Source organism: Mugil cephalus, chromosome 20, assembly GCF_022458985.1.
Source record: "Mugil cephalus isolate CIBA_MC_2020 chromosome 20, CIBA_Mcephalus_1.1, whole genome shotgun sequence".
Classification (NCBI taxonomy): Eukaryota; Metazoa; Chordata; class Actinopteri; order Mugiliformes; family Mugilidae; genus Mugil; species Mugil cephalus.
Genome location: NC_061789.1, coordinates 12,278,264 through 12,296,817, shown reverse-complemented (window position 1 = coordinate 12,296,817; position 18,554 = coordinate 12,278,264). Strand labels below are relative to the sequence as shown.

The following is an 18,554-nucleotide window of genomic DNA, read 5'->3' as shown; positions in this document are numbered from 1 at the left end:
TTTTTAATGTAAATGGAAAGACCTACATATCAAGTAGAATAATTTTAGTTGACGTGACGATCATGAATCGACATGAGAAAACCTCTTCTGACTGAAATCAAGCCAAATGAGTCTTTGTTATGTATTCTGTAGACAGTTTTGTCTGACGCGTATTTGAGAATGAAGATCATTGTCTTTCAGCATTTTCTTTATGTAAATGTCCTGCTTGGAGGTGTATAAAACATTCAGACACACCCGCCTCTATTTCACTAATATTTATATTATTATATTTTAATATTATTATTATTATTATTATTATTATTACCAGAAGAAGTTTCATACTCAAATTCTGTAACTCTTATTTTAGAGTTTTATTTTTAGATTTTTTTAAAAACTTTTTTTACTACTTTACTTTCAAATTTAATCCACACCATAACATGAGTTAAACTGATGTGTTGTACACAATATTATAACTATTAAATTACGTAAATGACGTTAGCGCTGTCACTATGTGAGAGTTCCCCTTCTTCAAGCTCTGCCAGTGTAGGCGTTGAGTTCACTGTTGGCTGTTTTACCAGTGATCCCACAGAAACTTTTCATCAGCCGGCAATGTACGGTCCAGTCATGCTGAACCCTGTAATGGAACATGTGGAGGTAACTGTCGGTGTCAGTCCTCGCTGCAAGTTCACAGTCACTATAGTCATAGGTGTAGGTGAAGCGAGTTGCACAGTTTGCCACTGGCTAGTATCAGTCATAAGTGTCAGAGTTTGTGAATTGGAAGGAATTCGTTAATAGGTGGATCCCCGGTATTACAGCGGATAAAATAAGTATGGAACACATCACAATTTTTCATAGTAAACGTATTTCTAAAGGTGCTATTGACATGACATTTCCACTAGCTGTTGGTAACAACCCAAGTAATCCATACATAGAAAGAAACCAAAACAGATAATGTAGGGGACGCTTGGTTCAACGAATGAGGCGGAGAGTTTCATACGGGTGTCTTGGTTTATTATCTTGCATGCAGCACTGTGACTATGCAGAAAGAATACAAAAAAAAAAAAAAAAAAACAGTTATACACATTAAACATTTTCTCATAAGTCAACAATACAGAGTCAAAAAGGACCAAACTTATCACCATTCCAAGGAACAAATAAAAATACATTTTATTAGGCTATTAAACAATTTCATTAAAGCTCGAATAAAACATTAAAATGATGTGAGTGGCATCACTAGAGATAAGAATAAATCAAAACATCAAGAATAAAGCAATATCACAAATCTGAGGTCCAAATACCTCGTTCCACTCTACCAAGGGAGCTAATACGTGTTGTCTCTGATTCTTGAGACTGTATCAACGCAAAAATGATAAATTATTACAAAACACCAAAAGAAAACTTACTCGAAGAGCCACAACGTGGTCCAAACAAAGAAAAGATCAGCAGCACAAACACCACGCCAGCCCAGAGAACAAACGATGAGGGATGGAGATGTGCACAGGTAAGTACACACACACAGACACAGGTGGAGCTTCCGGGGCTCCATAGTCTCATAGTGAAAATTTCATTTCAATAGCACCTTTAGAAATATATTTATTATGACAAATTGTTAATTTACTTGCTGCACGTACGTTAGATGGCTCAAACTGTGGTGTCTCCATATATCCAGCAGATGGAGCACTTGCACCTGTGAGACATGTGTACCACAACCAACAATGAGGAACATATCTTATTGCAAAACTGAGCAGAAAAGCTTAATTTCCTTGTTTTATGAATGTTTATTATGTGTAAACTATTCTGGAAGGACCTTGGAAATGTCATAGTAGGTATAACATCACAGGAAAGAGTGACAGGGAATAAAATTAAATGTGTTGACCTCTATTTTGTCAGGGAAATTCCATATTCATGATACATGAAATCATCACCTTCACTCACTCTGTTTCTTTCTGTTTCTTCTGAATTTGGCTTATATATTAATTACCTAAAACAGTGAACAAAAATATTTGAAAAAACAAATAAATTGATATTTATTATTTTAATCCACCATGAAGTAAATTTAACTTAAAATTGCCAAGTATAGCCTACGCATTTTTTAAAAAAAACAAAAACAAAAAACAAACAAAAAAACTGATTAACACGGGCAACAGGTAAATGGCGGAGCTAGAGCTGTAGAAAATATTATCTGACACTTCCATTAAATGCAAATGTGTCATTCAAGTTAAACAAATGGGTTTTTTATTATATCACTTAACTGTGCAAATGTAAAACACACAGCAGAAGCAACTTTTTTCACATTTGCAGGCAGAAACGAAACTAGTCATCTGCTGACCTCAGAGCTGTGACTGTTTTAAATCAGCCTGGCATTAATAAGGAAAAGTGATCGTCGCCGTCATCGTCATAGGGGACATTTCATCACTTCAGACTTTGGTGGAAAAATCGCTAACGTCAGCACGAGTGGTCGAGGATGTTAATGTCATGTTTGAGCCTTTCTGCTGACTGATGGAGTCGTGGGGACGCGACGACGATATGATGAAGCGAAGTGATGATGCTATGTGATGATGAGGTGATGGGTGTAGAAGTGGAGAACCGATGAAGTGACATTAATTGATGAACTGGTGAAGTAATGAAATTGAGCAGTAATTTTACAAAAAACAAAACAAAAAAACAAACAAACAAAAAACAGTGATAAATGATGTGAAAAGGTGAAGTGATGAAGAAATGATGAGGTGAAGAAGTGTGATTAAATGATGTAAGGGGAAATGAAGGACCCCTCTCCACCTGTGCCCCTCCGTTCAGCCTGCTCCCTGTTACCTGAGGATCAGGGGGCGGACCTTGAAAGATAAGGAAGTTACCGGGTAATCTCTCTATGATATTAATGGCGACCGTTAGCGCCCCACCTTACGAACCGCAGGGGATGGCACATGGCACGGCGAGTTGATCTTTGTTTGGCATCGGCTTCTGTTTTTCGCGGTGTTTGTCGCGTTTGTTGACGGCAGATGTCTGCTCGGCTCCAAACCATCGACCAAACCGACTCCAGTCGATAATCAAGATCAGGAGTCGTTAGGTCCGCGCGGACCGGTGGAGGGGGTGAGAACTCCTCACCTTACCTTACCTTACAATCCACCATTTTCTCCTTGGACTCACAGCTGTTCGCGGTCCTCTGCACATCGACCAGTTATCGATCTTGTAATTGTTCCTGGTTGTGACTGATGATGCATGGATCAAGGCCGGTGTCTTTTATTACAGATCGATTGCTCACCGGGAGTGATGATGGTGATAAAGATCCGAATATCAGAATGTTTTAGCCTGCTGGAAGAGATTTGGCAAAGCTTCATTCCACCCTGTTGATCGACAACTGATCCCATGTGTGTATTCTTTTCATTTATTTATTTATTTATTTATTTATTTAATTATTTATTTAATGGGTCCAAGCGCTCATGAAATACTGTGGGGCCACTTTTCTGGACACTGCAAGGACACCATGACCTTGCAACCTTTTACGAGATAAAGGCTTCTGTTCTTTCTTTGATACAGAGGAGAAATTATATATAATTGTTAACCACACCCTCATTCTGTCTCTCTGTTTGCAGAGAGTGTAGAGTGCTGGTTTCTCTGTGCTTCCTGAAATGCGTCAAAGTACAGCAGGGTGTGAGTGAGCACACATCTGATAAGAACCCTCCGGTCTTAAGCTGCTGGACCTAGTCTCCCTTTTCCCAGTGCCTCTGCTCCCTCCTGGTCTGCGTCCAGAGTTCGAGAATGATGTACCCCAAAACTGCGGCTGTGCTGGGGCTCATGTTTCTTCTGCTGCTGCTGGCGTAAGTTCATTCTGAGAGTTAATTTAAGAGAATAATATTTGATCTTTTTTTTTTTCTAAAGTTAATGGTCTCCTTCACACCAAATATTTTTTCTTTTTAATGTTTTTTAGAATTGTGGTATTACGCAGTTCAGAGCTCAGTTCCTGGAACTGTCTGAGACCTCTGAGAACGAAACTCGAACTCATTTTTTTTCCCTCTACATTTAGATTCTGACGCTAACAACACAAATACTGCTGCGTGCTTTAGTAAATCAAGTTATTTTGTTATAATCAGTGATCTTGTCAATATCCTTAATTTAAAGTGGTTACTTTTAGGATGATGCCATCTGATTTTCATAACATAACAGTTTTTAAAGTGCAGGTGGGTGGGACCTGTAACCACTGTAATTTAAATAGGTTGATCATTTAGTGTATTGCTTCGGGAAAATAATCCACACTGTAACAAGGAGAGGAAGTTGGAAGTGAAGTGGAAAAATGCAGACCTGTGTCACAAAGTGATGAGGAGAGGAATCCTTCTTCTGTTTCTGTGTTTTTTTCTTTGTTTGCTGTAGGTCTTATCCTCAGGCGACCAGAGCTTTTCTTTTGTAGCAGGCTACAGTATCAGTGGAGGCTGGCTGTTATTGACACGCCGAGCTGATCTTTTATTCATGCCCTGCGAGTTCTCCTTTACAGGTTTCAGGCTCTGCATTGTGGTAATACTTTTTATTACATTTAGATGCACGTGAAAAAGACGGATTATTGCCTTAGTCCGACTGTAACTTACGGGCAACTTAAGTGCATGTAAACACATTACTCCGACTGAAATTGGAGTTCTCCTTAGTAAGACACCCAGGGAATGTGGTTGGAAATCGATTTTAACCGGCTTGTATACACCTTAATCGGACTTAAACTGGACAGTGTGCATGTGCATGAAGAAGAAGAAGGTGAACAGAGCCATGTGCACATTATGTACAAGATCAAAAGAGCTGAACGTAAACGTCCAACCAAAAGGGCGCCGTATTAACAGTATTAACCCGCTAAAAAGACACAATATCGCTGCCTAGCGTGGGGGAGGAGGATATGTTCGTGTCAGTTATTTGATTTTCTCCGTGGAATGTAAATGTGCTGACTGCTGACAATAAACAGAGCAGACATCAGTTCCGTGAGAACGGTCGATTTTCCAAACCATGTTCCGGTTTCTTCACGATGAGTTTTCTTGTAGACGGGTGGATCCTGTTACATCAACCTTTTATGAGTTTATACTTTTATAGAAGCTGAAGTATTGCTTTGGTAAAATGAGAGGTGAGGCGTGACATCATGCAGCATTTTTCCAAAAAAAAAAAAAAAATGAATCGAGAAGCTTGTGTGCCATAGAAAGTGCCAGTCTAGGGATGTCCTGACCAACCGTTTTTGGAAATGGGCTTGTTATTATGATGTCATAAACTCCATATGCCTCTCTGTAATATTGTTTGTTCACCTTGATCCTGTCTTGACATCCCTACGTCAGACTCCTCTCTGTCCTTCAACATGCATTATGTGAACAAAATCACAGGATCTACAAGGGAGTTGGCTGTTTAATATGTAAATTTTAAACCTGTCTGACATTTATTAAACATCTATCAATTTGGCTGCTGTTCCTCACCAACAACAGGGAAGTGTGAAATAATCTAATGTGTGTTAATGACTGACCAGATTAATGATTGTAGTTGATCAGAGAGAAGTTAAACACAGGAGTTGTTGCGGTCGGATCGCTTAAGTCAAATGTTAATGGAGGGTCTGAACAGCCTTTAACACATTTGGCGGATGTTCACGACGATACGATGATCTTGACTGGTGTTGTATCCTCTTACAGATGCTGTTCTAGTGTCTACGTTGGCCCTATGAAAATATTTCCTTTCATCATTTACATACCATTCCATGGTAGATTTGATCACAGACAACAGGGGACTATACTGGCTGAGTTTACAAATGCAGACAGCTAAATAAAGAACAAATAAAGAAATATCATGCTATGTCCATTTTTGGCATTTGGCATGACCTGGATGAACCTTCACAAATGTCATGCTAGAAAAAAAAAATAAAATTGTTCGTTTGTATCTTCCCCATAGTTAAAGTACCTGCTAAGTGAATACAGCCAGTTTGGCTTTACCACTGTCTGTTTTTTTTTTCTTTCCGTCTTCGTTTTTTTTTTTTTTTTCCCACTGCCACAGCAAACTTTTTATTTCATCCTAAATCCGGCACCATCGTCATTGACAACTAGTTTAAAGGATCATGCATATGACATGTAACAGGACACTGTGCAGAGATCTTGCTGTCTGGGCTTCCGTGCATTGTCATCGTGCACGGGTGAGCCGCAGATTGAACTGATCTGAACGTGCTCTGGTTTAAACATCTGCATTTAGGGTGAGACGAGGCAAGGGGCGCTTACTTCAGGAGATCTAAGAAAGCAGCAGACAGATTCTGTCAGACTTGCTGGCTCGACCCAAGTGTAACCGAAAAAAAAAAAACATCTCGTCTAATCTGCTGAATAGAGTCTGTTTTCCTTCAGTCTTCAGAGCAGCGACCGCTCCAAGATCAACTACAATCATTAACCTGGTCCATAGCAGTCATAGGCCAGAAGTCTGTTGACCGGGCAACCATTGTTCAGCTGATTTAAAGTCGTTCAGCTCTCTGCTATTACTAATCATTGGTTTATTTTTTGTGTGTTTGATCTTGTAGGATGCTGTTTTTCTACACCTCACCCCCAAACACCAGGTAACGCGTATGCTTCAATTTCAATCTAGTTTTAAAACATTGCACAGCACAGAGTCTGTGTGATTCTGGCGTTCATGGCGTTCAATCCAGCATGAGAGTCTACACTCGTTTGGTGCTGTTATTATTATTTTCTTTTCTTTTATTGCTTTTAATTGTGTTATGTTTTATGCTCTTATTTTATCCATGTAAAGCACTTTGTTTCGGCTGTAGCTGTTGCTAAAAGTGCTATATAAATAAAGTTGAGTTGCGTTGAGTTGAGATAGAATTTATCAGCAGCCAAACTCTCTTCATTCATCCTGTCCACAGAGAACGTGATCTACTCGGTTGCATTGAAAACATTTTTCCACAAAAGAAGTTTTTTCATTTGACTACTGGGATCGCGGCCCTTTGTGTCAGCCTAAAGGAGAATGGAGCTTGGGCTTGTGTTGACTTGTTGCACTTGAAGGTATGAATGATGGGGGTGCTCAGAGTCAGTCAACACAACCTCATATATGTTTGTTTTTCCCTGCCTATATATCATTCATCATCAAAATACAACCCGGATCTGCAAATGTTAGTAACACAGGTCTGTCATCAATCAGCAGACTGCATCTGAATATAGTGAGACCACGGCGAGATCAGTAACACGCGCCTGCTTTTATTCAGTGAAATTTAATAGTGACTGTTGGTATTAAAGTCACTATTAAATTTAATTAAATTGGGGCCCTGCAGTGGATTGGCTGCAGGTGACTTTTTGAGGAAGCCAAATTAAACAAGAACTGTAAAGAGGGGTGGAGTGCATAAAAGATCATGCCGTATGTCTCTATTTCATGTAATGGAATGAGCTATAAGAGTGCCCAGTTTTCTTTTACCAGGACTTAAACATCCTTGTTATCGCCGACACTTTGAATACTGACACACACCCTTTCTCTCTCCCTCCCTCACTCACACACGTATGCATGTATTGTCCTCTTGACTTGATTTATATAACTTATTTACTCTCCCTCTTATTCAAATGCACACCCGTAACCAACTATAACAATAGTTACATTCACAAACCTAATCAGAACCTGTAGAGGCAGTTTTGTAAAATACTTTTTCACTAAATGCTCCAATACTGACCTGCTGGCTCTACAAAAGAATATGCCAAGGGCTACGAGATACAAGCCATGTCCCATGGGAAACATTAACTCCTTGCCAAATAACTGCGACAAACTGGAAGCATCTATGAGACTGTTGCGAGAGTACAGACACAACATACCAATCAATATGTCAATATGTTGACTGTTCCACAAGAGGTAACAGCACACTGGACTTCCTGATATCCTGGGGAACAAACTGGAGGGGATAGAGTGTAAATCACTTTATTACCTCCGGGATTATGGACTATCGGAACTAACGGCTAACAGTTGGTGAGGTTGTAGAACTGGGTATCTGAGACAGTTATGAGCAGCACTGGGGGCCTCTTCACCCTTCTCATCTGGGTGAGACATGACTGAGCAATGTTTGACAGCAACTTCACCTGATTAGTTTTTTTTTTGTTTTTTTTTTCACCAAGGGAAGCCAACTGTCTTGACTTCCCTTCACAACAGTGTAATATCACCCTTTGGCCACGTAACATTTAGAGGGTTGCTGTTTTACAGTGCCTCGATAATAAGAGACATAAGGAAAAGACAAAGCCACACACACTGAATGTTGTGTTTGTTTAATTTCAGCTATAATATGAAAACAAAATAGGAAGCATGATTCTCACTCAGTCGAAAGAGCCTGTGGTTTTGTGTTCACCGCCCACTACTAAAACAATGAGAAACTGGAATCCGAAAGATGCAGCACAGCAAGGGTGTACAGGCCTGGGCCTGTGTACAGAGAGACCTCTCCGGAGCAAGGCATCAGTAGCAGAAAAAAGAAAGATGGTAGTGGAGGAGATTGATAAGCAAGAGAAAGTAGTAAGATACACTGAGGCAGTGTTAGAACCCAAGTAAGGACAGTGGGTGAACTAGGAGAGTGTAGAGAAAAGAAAGTTGAAGTTGGAGAGAGCTGTGGAGCATGGAGGCCAGCAGGATATGACAGGGGCTGCTTATGATGTGCCACCATCTCCCCAGAACCTAAACCAGTGGTTAGCGGAGGATGCTGGCTGCCCACTGCCCATTCTGACAGGTTGCAGGGTTAGCCTATCTCAAGACGTCACAACCAGGTTCTGAAATGCTTAGCAACTGCAATTGAGTGAAACCCGGGTAGAACTAAATTCCTTATCTACTACAAAGGAGAGTAGGCATGTTACGTTCGTACGGGAGGGAGAAAAGGCCAGACTGGCGAGGGTCAGGCATAGCCCCGGGCAGCTAAGGGTGGGCAGAGCCTGGGAGATGAGGGCCAACTTATACGGGCAGCTGATTATGACAGCGCAGATAGTTAACTCCCGGCTATGGCCGGACCTGCTGTTGTGCCGGAACCAGAGAAGGTAGTGTGTTTTATTGATCTTAGTGTCTGTGGGAAGACAGATTTGAGGAGGCTAATGAGCACAAGAGAACAAACATGCAAAGATGGCAGCAGAAGCTAAGCAGCGAGGGTGATGGAGCATCCGTGTGCGGCCGGCGGAGGTGGGTTGCCGTGGATTTGTGGCAAAATCTGCCATTGCTCTCCTGTGCTAGATGGACATACATGGGAGAAAAGGGCTGCAATAAAAGACAAGTCTCTGGCAGCAGAGCAAGCAAGTGAGGGATTGTGGCCAAGGAGGAAACATGCTAGATGGGGAGCATGCTAAAGGTAAGGCTAGCTGAGTAGTTGTAGTTGTTGTTACGTGGTTCGGTCTGAGCCACAAGTAGGTTATGGAATGTGAGGCTACGCAGAAGGCCCAGCGAAGCATTATTTAGAGCATGTACAGTGCCTACTGTCAGAAATGGTGGAGGTAGTATCATGGTTTGGGGATGCTGAGTGTTGCTGGTGTTGGTCATCTCGCTGTCTGTGATGGTACATTGAACTCTGCCAGATACTGTGTCATTCTCCAAACCCAAATGCTCCCTTTTGTATATGCACTGTTCCGTCAAGGTTGAAACTAGATATTTTAACAAGATGCCTCTCGCCACACACCCGGTTCCAGTAAAACTTGGCTACAGGAGCACAATATCCAGGTCTTAGAGTGGCCAGCTCAATCCCTGGACATGAGCTCCATTGAAAATCTGGTGGACTATCAAACGGTCTGTTTCAAAGTGCATTTATTTTTTGTTCAGTTTTGAGCACCTTCTCTGTTATTTTTTGATTTTAATACCAACAATGTTGAGAACTGACATATCGAAACTGTCAAAAGTTAGTTTTGTTAGTTTTTCTTGTAAACAAACAAAATAAATATAATTTGTATTTGTTTGTGTCTGTCTAATGCAGGCACGCATTTTGAAACACAAAAAATATTATTACACAGTATTTCACATGATAATATTTGAGATCGTATAAAATTTTAAGGTTGTCTGAAAACTGCTGTTGCTATCAAAGTTTACTTTGGTGCACTGAAGATGAGACATAAGCCGTGAAAGATTCAGCAAGGTCAAGGTAATCCAAAGGGCGTTTAAAGTAATCTGAAAATATGCAGAAACTTGTTTGTCTTGTTTTTGTTAGAACAGGAAACTGGATATGCCATATTCACCACTGTTACAGTGTTGCTTTGCCAGAAAATGTTCGGTTGGCTGCAGGTTGATTTAGTTGAACAAGCCTCTTGAGAGTACATCATATCTGACTTTTAGCGTGTACTGGGAATCTTGCATTTATTTGTTATACTGAATAAATGATGCAGAGCTTTTCCGAAACTTTTCAGAAATGCACTTTTGCTGTCTTTTTTTCAAGGCTGAAATTGTTCACGCATCCGGTCCAGAGTTTGCTAAAGATAAAGATATTTGAACTATTAAAGTATTAAGTATTAAAGAAGAATCTAATTCTGTGAACAATCAGGAACTGTCAGGACAGATGCTGATGATTTCTCCTGATCAACTTATCACTAAACTTTCCTAGTGATCCTTTGTGTTTTGCAGAAACAACATTTTGTTTTTGGACAGAGCCAAAACCGAAACGTGCAGGTGAGTAACTTTATTTGTTTTGCTTTGTTTTGCTGCTGGTTTAAAGCTTTCTCAGCTTCACCCTTATCACACAGTATGCCCGTTCCCCTGACTGTCTTTTGTCATGGACTCTGAGCCTCTGTGCTACAGACTGCTACATTTGTCTGTTCTCAGTAACACACACCACATACCACACACCGCATATTGCATTAGTACCTGACTACAGTTAAACTGCAGGAAGTTGCAAAGAAATGAAACTGCCCACTGTGAATGTGAAACTTTTAACTGTGTTCATCGTTCCATGCGCACAGTAGCAGAATTAGCTAAACTAATGTGGCACATCCTCTCTTAAGTGTGTAGCCATCTTAGCAGTCAACTTTACTAATCTCAAGACTAGTGTGGTTAGTGCTTAGTAGCTTTTTATTTAATCCTCAGGCATCTGTTAATCTACTATCCTCTTGTAACCTTAGCGAACAAAAACGTCCATGTCCAAAAGCTGCTATAAAAACTTAACTGATTAATATTCTTTTCTGCAGAAATCTCTTAAACCACTTCAGCACTTTACAAAACGTATATCATTTTAAGGTATTTTAATCCTTTCAATGCCAATTTGATTACTTGAAGTTGCTGTTGTTGTTTTTTTTCATAGGTATGACCAAGATTATCTAAAATATTGACTTGATTGCATCATTAGTTTTTGTGTAGCATCAGATTTAAAATTAAATACCCTCTTGTCACCTTAGCGGACACAAATGTCCCATTGACTTCCATTATAACTACATTTTTATGTCTCATCCATGACACAATAAAATCATACATTCTGCAATATTAGGGTTATTTGTGTTAGAAAAATTCAAATCAAATTTGTCTTTTTTAGTGTTCAACACTAAAATCAGCCATTTCCCCATTAACCCTATGCTAAGAAGGGGATAATAATAACCTAAAGAGGAACATTATCTTTCTGGTTAAAATAGCACAGTAAGAAGAACAGACTGCAAACCATTCTTTCTTTGAATGAATGATTACTGGTAACTTCACTTCCACAATGCATAAAATGTTTTTTCATTCGCTTTTGTGAGTAAGTGGCTATAAGTGTACTTATGAGATGTGTGTGTGCATCTGTGTGTCTATGTTTGTGTGTGTGTATTCAAAGCCATATATAAACTCTTTTTTCAGGAAAATAAAAACATAGCCCCCTTCTCCTATTGCACTTCACTGTGAAGAAAGCACCTGGCTGGAGTGTGACAAACTGTTTTTTTGAGCTCGGTTGTCATTTCATTCCTTTGACAACCAAGGAGCAAGATGAAAACACATGGCCTGTAACTGTCAGAGAAAATAAGGGAAGTGAAACATCCTCAGATGGAGCGTCTGACATGGGCTTTGTGGTGGGGTCAGATCATTCTGCTTCCTCATCTTACTTTCAAAATTGAAGAGATAGACTTGTTTGTAACAAAAAAATGTGCCATATGCACTAACACAGCCAAAACAAAGATGAAATTTTTGCCCAAATGGACAAAAATGTCCCTAAAGTTGCCTGAAGGTTAAGCACAATGCTTAGATTTCCTATGTGGCTTCTCTCTTACTGCTAAACACCCTTATGTACCCGTCAACTGAGCCTCAGAAATACCTGTATTCACCCATAAGAATAGTTTTACCATATTTTACCACACGGTTTAATGCAGGTGTTTTCAGTGTTGTTCAGTCCAAGTAACCCCCATCTGATACAGACATGGAATAGAGACCCCCCACTATAGAATATACAGAATCAGAATCAGAATGAGTTTATTGATCTGAAGGGGACAATAACCATATCCTTGGCAAAATAGTATCTTCATTTCAAATAATATTGCAGCATGCGCGTTGACTGTATATACTGAGGGCAAACCCATCGTGACGTCACCCATTGGATTCTGAAACTCAAAAATAAAGCCTGAATTAAGCCTGTGGTTGCCATTTTTGAATGTGCTTTATTCCACTCACACTCGGATACAAATATGGGCAAAAGGGTCATGTTGGGGCAGAGCTAAAGCCAACTCTTCACTACCATGTTAGCTCATGCTACATGCGCTCACACTAAAGTTAATACATCTGGGCTGTCGTAAGGAATTAGTGATGATGACTTTCAAGTGTTCTCTGTCCTGATTAGAAGTCCTGATAGTCATGTTCTTCAGCCTTGTTTCAGAATGTAGACTAATGCTATGTCTGGATCCATGCGCTAATATAACATAACTGAATACAGCTCAACACTTTTAATCAAACTAAACCAAGTCTGTCATTAATGTTGTTACCGTAACATTGATGGTATGAAACATGGAACATCAACGAGACAGTCTAACACACATTAACACTCATTAATCTAAAACAAAATTCCAAATTCAGTTACCGGATGATCTGGTAGGAGTTGCAGCAAGGCAGACGGGTATTATTAGTATTTAAAATTGTCCAAAATTGACTCAGCTGAAAGGTTGTCACATCCGACGTCTGACATGGCGACCGCAGGCTCCACCCATGTTAATCTTCATTATTGCATTTCAGAGTCCAATGGGTATCACGATGGGTTTGTCCATAGTATACAGTCATTGGTCCAGGATTGTCTCATGCTTCTCCATTTGTCCATTCACTACAATATGCTGAAGTCATGTTTATGTGTATTTAAATTTGTGGAGAAAAAAAATCTCTAAATATTTCATTTACCCCTAATTATTTCTTTACTTTTATTGTGTACTTTTATCACTGGTGTCATGTTGTTTCAGCTCCTCCAATTGAATCCTCATGGATTGATTGGAGCAGCTGATCAGCAGTTCTCACACAAACATGCAGTCAGACATGATCTCATATGTGGCACAAGTTGATTTACATGATTGATTAGGATGTTGAGTTTGATTGCAAGTTTTTGTGCTTTCTGCAGAACAACTTCTGAAGGTGTCATAACCAATGCTCTGCTGCGTTTAGTGATCCCTGAGAGGTAACTTCTCTCATAATTAACATGATCTTCACCTACCTCTTCCATCTAGAGCACTACTTTCTTTCAGTGCTTCACACAGATCAAACTTTGTATGCCTGCACATGCTTCTCCAAATTATTTCATTATACAGTATATTAAACATAATCTTGGGTCTCTGTCACAAAGTCATAATGTCCATTTCATTCATGTTTCTCTCAGCACAGCCTTTTGCAGGTTGGCAAATTCTCTCAAGATATTTAATACACAGTTTAAAAGCTGGAGGTGTTTTTTCTGTTTGCAAGTTGAGCTACTCCAAAACTCTGCTTGGTGGTTTACCTCTTTAGTATTTAGTTTTACCTCTTTAGTATTTCCGATCACTTCTCCATCTCCATCTCCATCTCTTGATTGTTTTGGATCAATGAACACCAACTAGTGTTTTGTTGCAGAGTGAGCCAGATTGACGAGTGCACAAGTATTAATGACTTGCACTGACATTGGCTGTAGGGGAAGCTTACTGCATCTAGATTCTGCAGTACACTAAAATAGCAAAGATCAAACTAACCAGAATGTTAGTAACCATTGTCTGAAGTTTGATAGCATTCATGTTGTTTTCTGATGAGGAAACTTTGTGTTTCAGTTTGCAGGTACCAAAGCCCAACATACTGAAAGGGTGAGTAACATTCACTTTTTGGTGATGTTTTGATGTTGACAATAAACATGTAGAGGAGGATGATGATGGCTGATGGATGATGACTCTCACCACAGTCGTGATGACGTGTTGACGGTGACACCCTGGTTGGCTCCAATCGTCTGGGAGGGAACTTTTAACCCCCTTCTAATGGAGAACATTTACAAACCAAAGAACATCAGCATTGCAGTCACTGTGTTTGCAGTTGGAAAGTAAGTCTGAAATCACAACACTGGTTTCTGGTTTGAGCTTTTTACCTGGATGTAAATCCCTCTTCCTGGCCTTGTGTACAGGTACATCAGGTTCCTGAAAGACTTCCTGGAGACGGCAGAGAAGTACTTCTTTGTTGGTTTCAGGGTGCACGTTTACGTGTTCACAGACCAGCCAAATGATGTTCCCAAAGTCAAAATGGGCCCTGACAGACAGGTAAACGAAAAGCTTCTAAGCTGTCAGCCATGTCACCTACTTATTTAACATAAGTATTAGTTTTGAATGTTTGATGAGATGTGCTTCTCCCTCTTTCAGCTAACAATGCGTTCAGTGGCCAGTTCAAAACGTTGGCAGGAGATCTCGGCTCGCAGGATGGAGCTCATTCAGATGCTGATAGAGGAGAAGCTTCACGGCAACACCGACTACATCTTCTGTCTGGACGTCGACTCAAAGTTCCATGGCCCCTGGGGACCCGAGTCACTGGGTGGACTGGTCGCTGTGCTTCATCCTGGTCAGTTGACGGCCCTGCAGAGCCAAATATTGTCACAGGTTTTGTGAGGTGATGTCTGCAGTACTGACAATGAACTGTCTGGGTGAAGATAACATTGTGTGATGTCAATCCTACTTATGCCTTAAGGTTACTACCGCGATGACCGCAGTAAGTTCCCCTATGAGCGGAGATCTGCTTCCAGAGCCTACCTGGCCCCTGAGGTTGGCGACTTCTACTACTGTGGGGGTGCATTTGGGGGCCTCCTGCAGGAAGTACTCCGGCTTGCCCAAACCTGCCGCCAGAACTTTGAGGCCGATGCCCAGGAAGGCATCGAGGCTGCCTGGCAGGAGGAGAGCCACTTGAACAAGTAGGCAGAACCACTGATCTGGTGTTGAGCATAGTTGTATTTTGTGATGACCATATTTCTTCTGTGTATTCAGGTACATGTGGGTCAACAAGCCCACCAAGGTCCTGTCCCCTGAGTACCTGTGGCAGGACTTCAAAGCCATAAACCCTGAAATCCACGTCATAAGGTTCTCTGGAATCATCAAGAACTATGAAGAGATCCGACCGAACTGAACCAGACTGACCCAAACATGACTGAAAATTACTGACAGGGTTTGGTAAAAAGCCCCACGATACCTCAGCACACATCTGAATGTGAATTGCATCTTTCTACAACCAAGCCTTAACTACAATTCACCTGGAGGAGATCTAACTGCCTTAGCACATTGTCACTACTGAATCTTCCAGACTTGGGACCCCTACTGAACATGTCTAACATGTAGTACTTGAACAGTGAGCCAAATAATCTGTCCTAAATTCAGTCTGTGTGACTGAAGCTACAACTTTCTCTAGACAGCCGGTACATGATGAAGAATAGTTTTAACCAGAATTAGCCCAATAAACATAGGGGACTTGCATTAATTAGGTTTTGTGTTCAGACATCAACGTTGGTAAATCACACTACATGCTCCAAGTAATCTTTTTGCATCTTCTCTGCCCAATATTTTTTGAGTTCTGTCAGAAATGCCCATATCTGCATAAGCCAAACACGCTAAATGGACTGTGTGCGCTATTTTGCCTGTTTGACTAATGCAGCTCTCTTTGCTCCCCCTTAGTAGATCAGCTTCGTCATACGTTTGTGTAAGTTTTTGCACACACAAACCTTTAGCAAATCAGGCCCTATGAGGTTAAACCACTCTTCCAATGTATGACTTTAGCTAATTTGTAAATACTGTACATTTGCATTTATAATACAGATTGAATAAGCGTGTTAACTGGGGCACTCTAGATGTATGTTTTCTTTTTGACCAACACTAAAAAACGATTTGCAAAGATTTGCAAATATAATGCCTGTCAAAATATTGTGGTGAAACCTTTTTTATGCTAATTATTGATGATGTTAGGTCTTCTAATGTAATCTGATACATTTAGCTAAATTAATCATGAAGTAATTAAATTAGAATATGTGTTTTTTTAAGGCAGGTTAAAGATAATCTACTTAGGTAGCTAGTTAGCTGATAGTGGTCATGGGTTCAGATGCACAGTTTTGTCTTTGAAGGGTACCCTATGAAAACTCTAATGATTGTTTTTCTTCTTGTTTCTTGGTCTTGATGTATCTACCTGGGGTCAGCTGCAGCTGTTTGAATGTGGTCTTGTGTTGTAATTTGTCTGACTGTTTTTGCACTGCTGAGTATCAGTTCAGGTACTCTAGGAATGTTTTGGAATCAAAACCAAGCAATCTTATGAAAGAACGGGTTCAACGGGTTTTTGTTTCCATGAGAAATTTTACACAATAAAACATGGCACTTCAGTTTTGATATATTTCCTGCATGTAAAGCAATACACAGTATATTGCATAAACTCTGGACGAGGAGAAATAATACATTGATCAAATGTGTACAAAATTATAATTCAGTTTGATTGAGGTGGCTAGCATTGATGCCTCACAGCGGGTTGTGTGTTTGAATCCACCCACTTGGGCCTTTTTGTGTTCTGAGTTTCCGTGTTCTCCCTGTGTCTGCGGGGGTTCTCTCCACCTTCCTCCCACTGTCCAAAGACATGCACATTAGGCTAATTCAGTGATTCTTAATTGGCCTCGAGTGTGAATGGCTGTCATTTTAATAAAGACCGTATATATCAGGCATGTCAAACATACGGCCCGCGGGCCGGACCCGGCCCGTTGAGTCATTTAATCCGGCCCGGCATAAATTTCTGAGTATGTCAAAAAAAGAAGCGAGTCTCTAGCTAATTTCTATTAAAAGTTGTGATTTTTTAAAATAAATACAAACCAAATGCTCCCTCCGGCCGCTAGAGGGCAGTAAATGTGTAAAAGCGCTCACGTCAAGCATGCGGCACTGACACGAGTTAGTCACAGGAAATAAACATTCGCAACGTGATGTGTCCAAGTAAAAATAAACCGGCAATCTTGCTTCACCATTCACCACTACTAAACAAGTTATCGGTCAACACACCCTTCCCAAAATGGCACTGTCAAAAAAAAGAAGAGTGGACACGGAGTGCAGAGTTTTCCAGGAGAAATGGACCGAGAAGTATTTATTCACAGAAGTGAATGCAAAACCAGTGTGCTTGGTATGCAATCAGCAAGTTGCAGTGTTCAAAGAGTTTAATATTCGGCGCCACTCATCATAAAGACAAGTATGTCATATTAAAGACAATTAATATTGTGCAGTATATTCTCAGCCTGAGTAGGCCCAGCCTAGTAGTTTGATCTGATGTAGTCTAATCCTATTGCCCATGCACTGCTATAACTTTTTTATTTATTTATTTATTTTATTTTATTTTGTATTTCTTTTTTCATTTATTTCAAAGCAGTATGACAATTAAGGCGAAAATATATTTTTTTTTATAGCTCCCACTTGAGTTTGTTTAGTGTGGTGAGTTGGTTCAGGTGTAAAAGTGCATTCACTCAACTGTTAAAATAAACCAGTTGTTAACACATTCACGGCCAAACATGAAAAATCATTTTTTTTCCCATTGTTTTTGAATAAATGTGTTGTGCTTAGAAAAGATCCCTTGTCATCCGTGATTATAATATGTAGGGTAGGCTACAAATGTAGGCTGAATGATAAAGCATAGTACTGAAAAACAAAGCTAAATATTTGGAGTTGACATTCTTTTACTGATCCGGCCCACCTGAGAACAGAAAGTCTGGATCCGGCCCCAGAGCCAAACTGAGTTTGACATGCCTGGTATATATATATGAGGACTGCAGAAATTGCTGATTTTTCACAAAAAAAAAAAAAAAATGTTGAGGCCTAATGTGGTTTAGCTTTAACAGCTTTAACACAACATTTATTACATCTTGTTTTTGCTGACTTCTTCATGACACGGTAGGATAGCTAAGATAAGTTCAAATGTCAGGAGCAACTTGTGACGTCTAGTGAGTATGTTCTGTCTCTAGGGGGCAGTAAAGTACTTCAAGTAAGCTTCAGTTAAAACAATAGCTTAGTTTTAGACTTTAATGATAAACATCACATTGCGCACCTGTTGTACCCCCATATACGTCACTGTAAATTGCCAAAGACACACACAGCTTTGATCATTATGCTATAATAATGTGATTTTTTTTTGGTTACATATTACATGTAAAATAAGATATGATAAAATAACGAGGCCATGTTAAGCTTAAAACGTTTACTTTAAAATAC

The 18,554-nt window shown here is 40.0% G+C and overlaps 1 protein-coding gene across 2 annotated transcripts; it reads left to right on the top strand.

Annotated features, from left to right (window-relative positions):
• The first annotated feature begins 2,849 nt into the window (after positions 1-2,849).
• LOC124998341 (globoside alpha-1,3-N-acetylgalactosaminyltransferase 1-like) lies at positions 2,850-16,696 on the top strand. 2 transcript variants are annotated; one of them, XM_047572657.1, is made up of 12 exons: positions 2,850-3,066; positions 3,226-3,344; positions 3,570-3,794; positions 6,491-6,526; positions 10,525-10,569; positions 13,457-13,513; positions 14,130-14,162; positions 14,258-14,392; positions 14,474-14,606; positions 14,706-14,901; positions 15,028-15,247; positions 15,321-16,696. In XM_047572657.1, exons 3-12 carry the CDS (start codon positions 3,736-3,738, stop codon positions 15,457-15,459), a joined length of 1,053 nt encoding a protein of 350 aa, XP_047428613.1. In that variant the 5' UTR covers positions 2,850-3,066; positions 3,226-3,344; positions 3,570-3,735; the 3' UTR covers positions 15,460-16,696. The 2 variants fall into 2 exon arrangements, with proteins under 2 accessions (XP_047428613.1, XP_047428612.1); XM_047572656.1 differs by having other exon boundaries at positions 2,850-3,344.
• Positions 16,697-18,554: the final 1,858 nt, after the last annotated feature.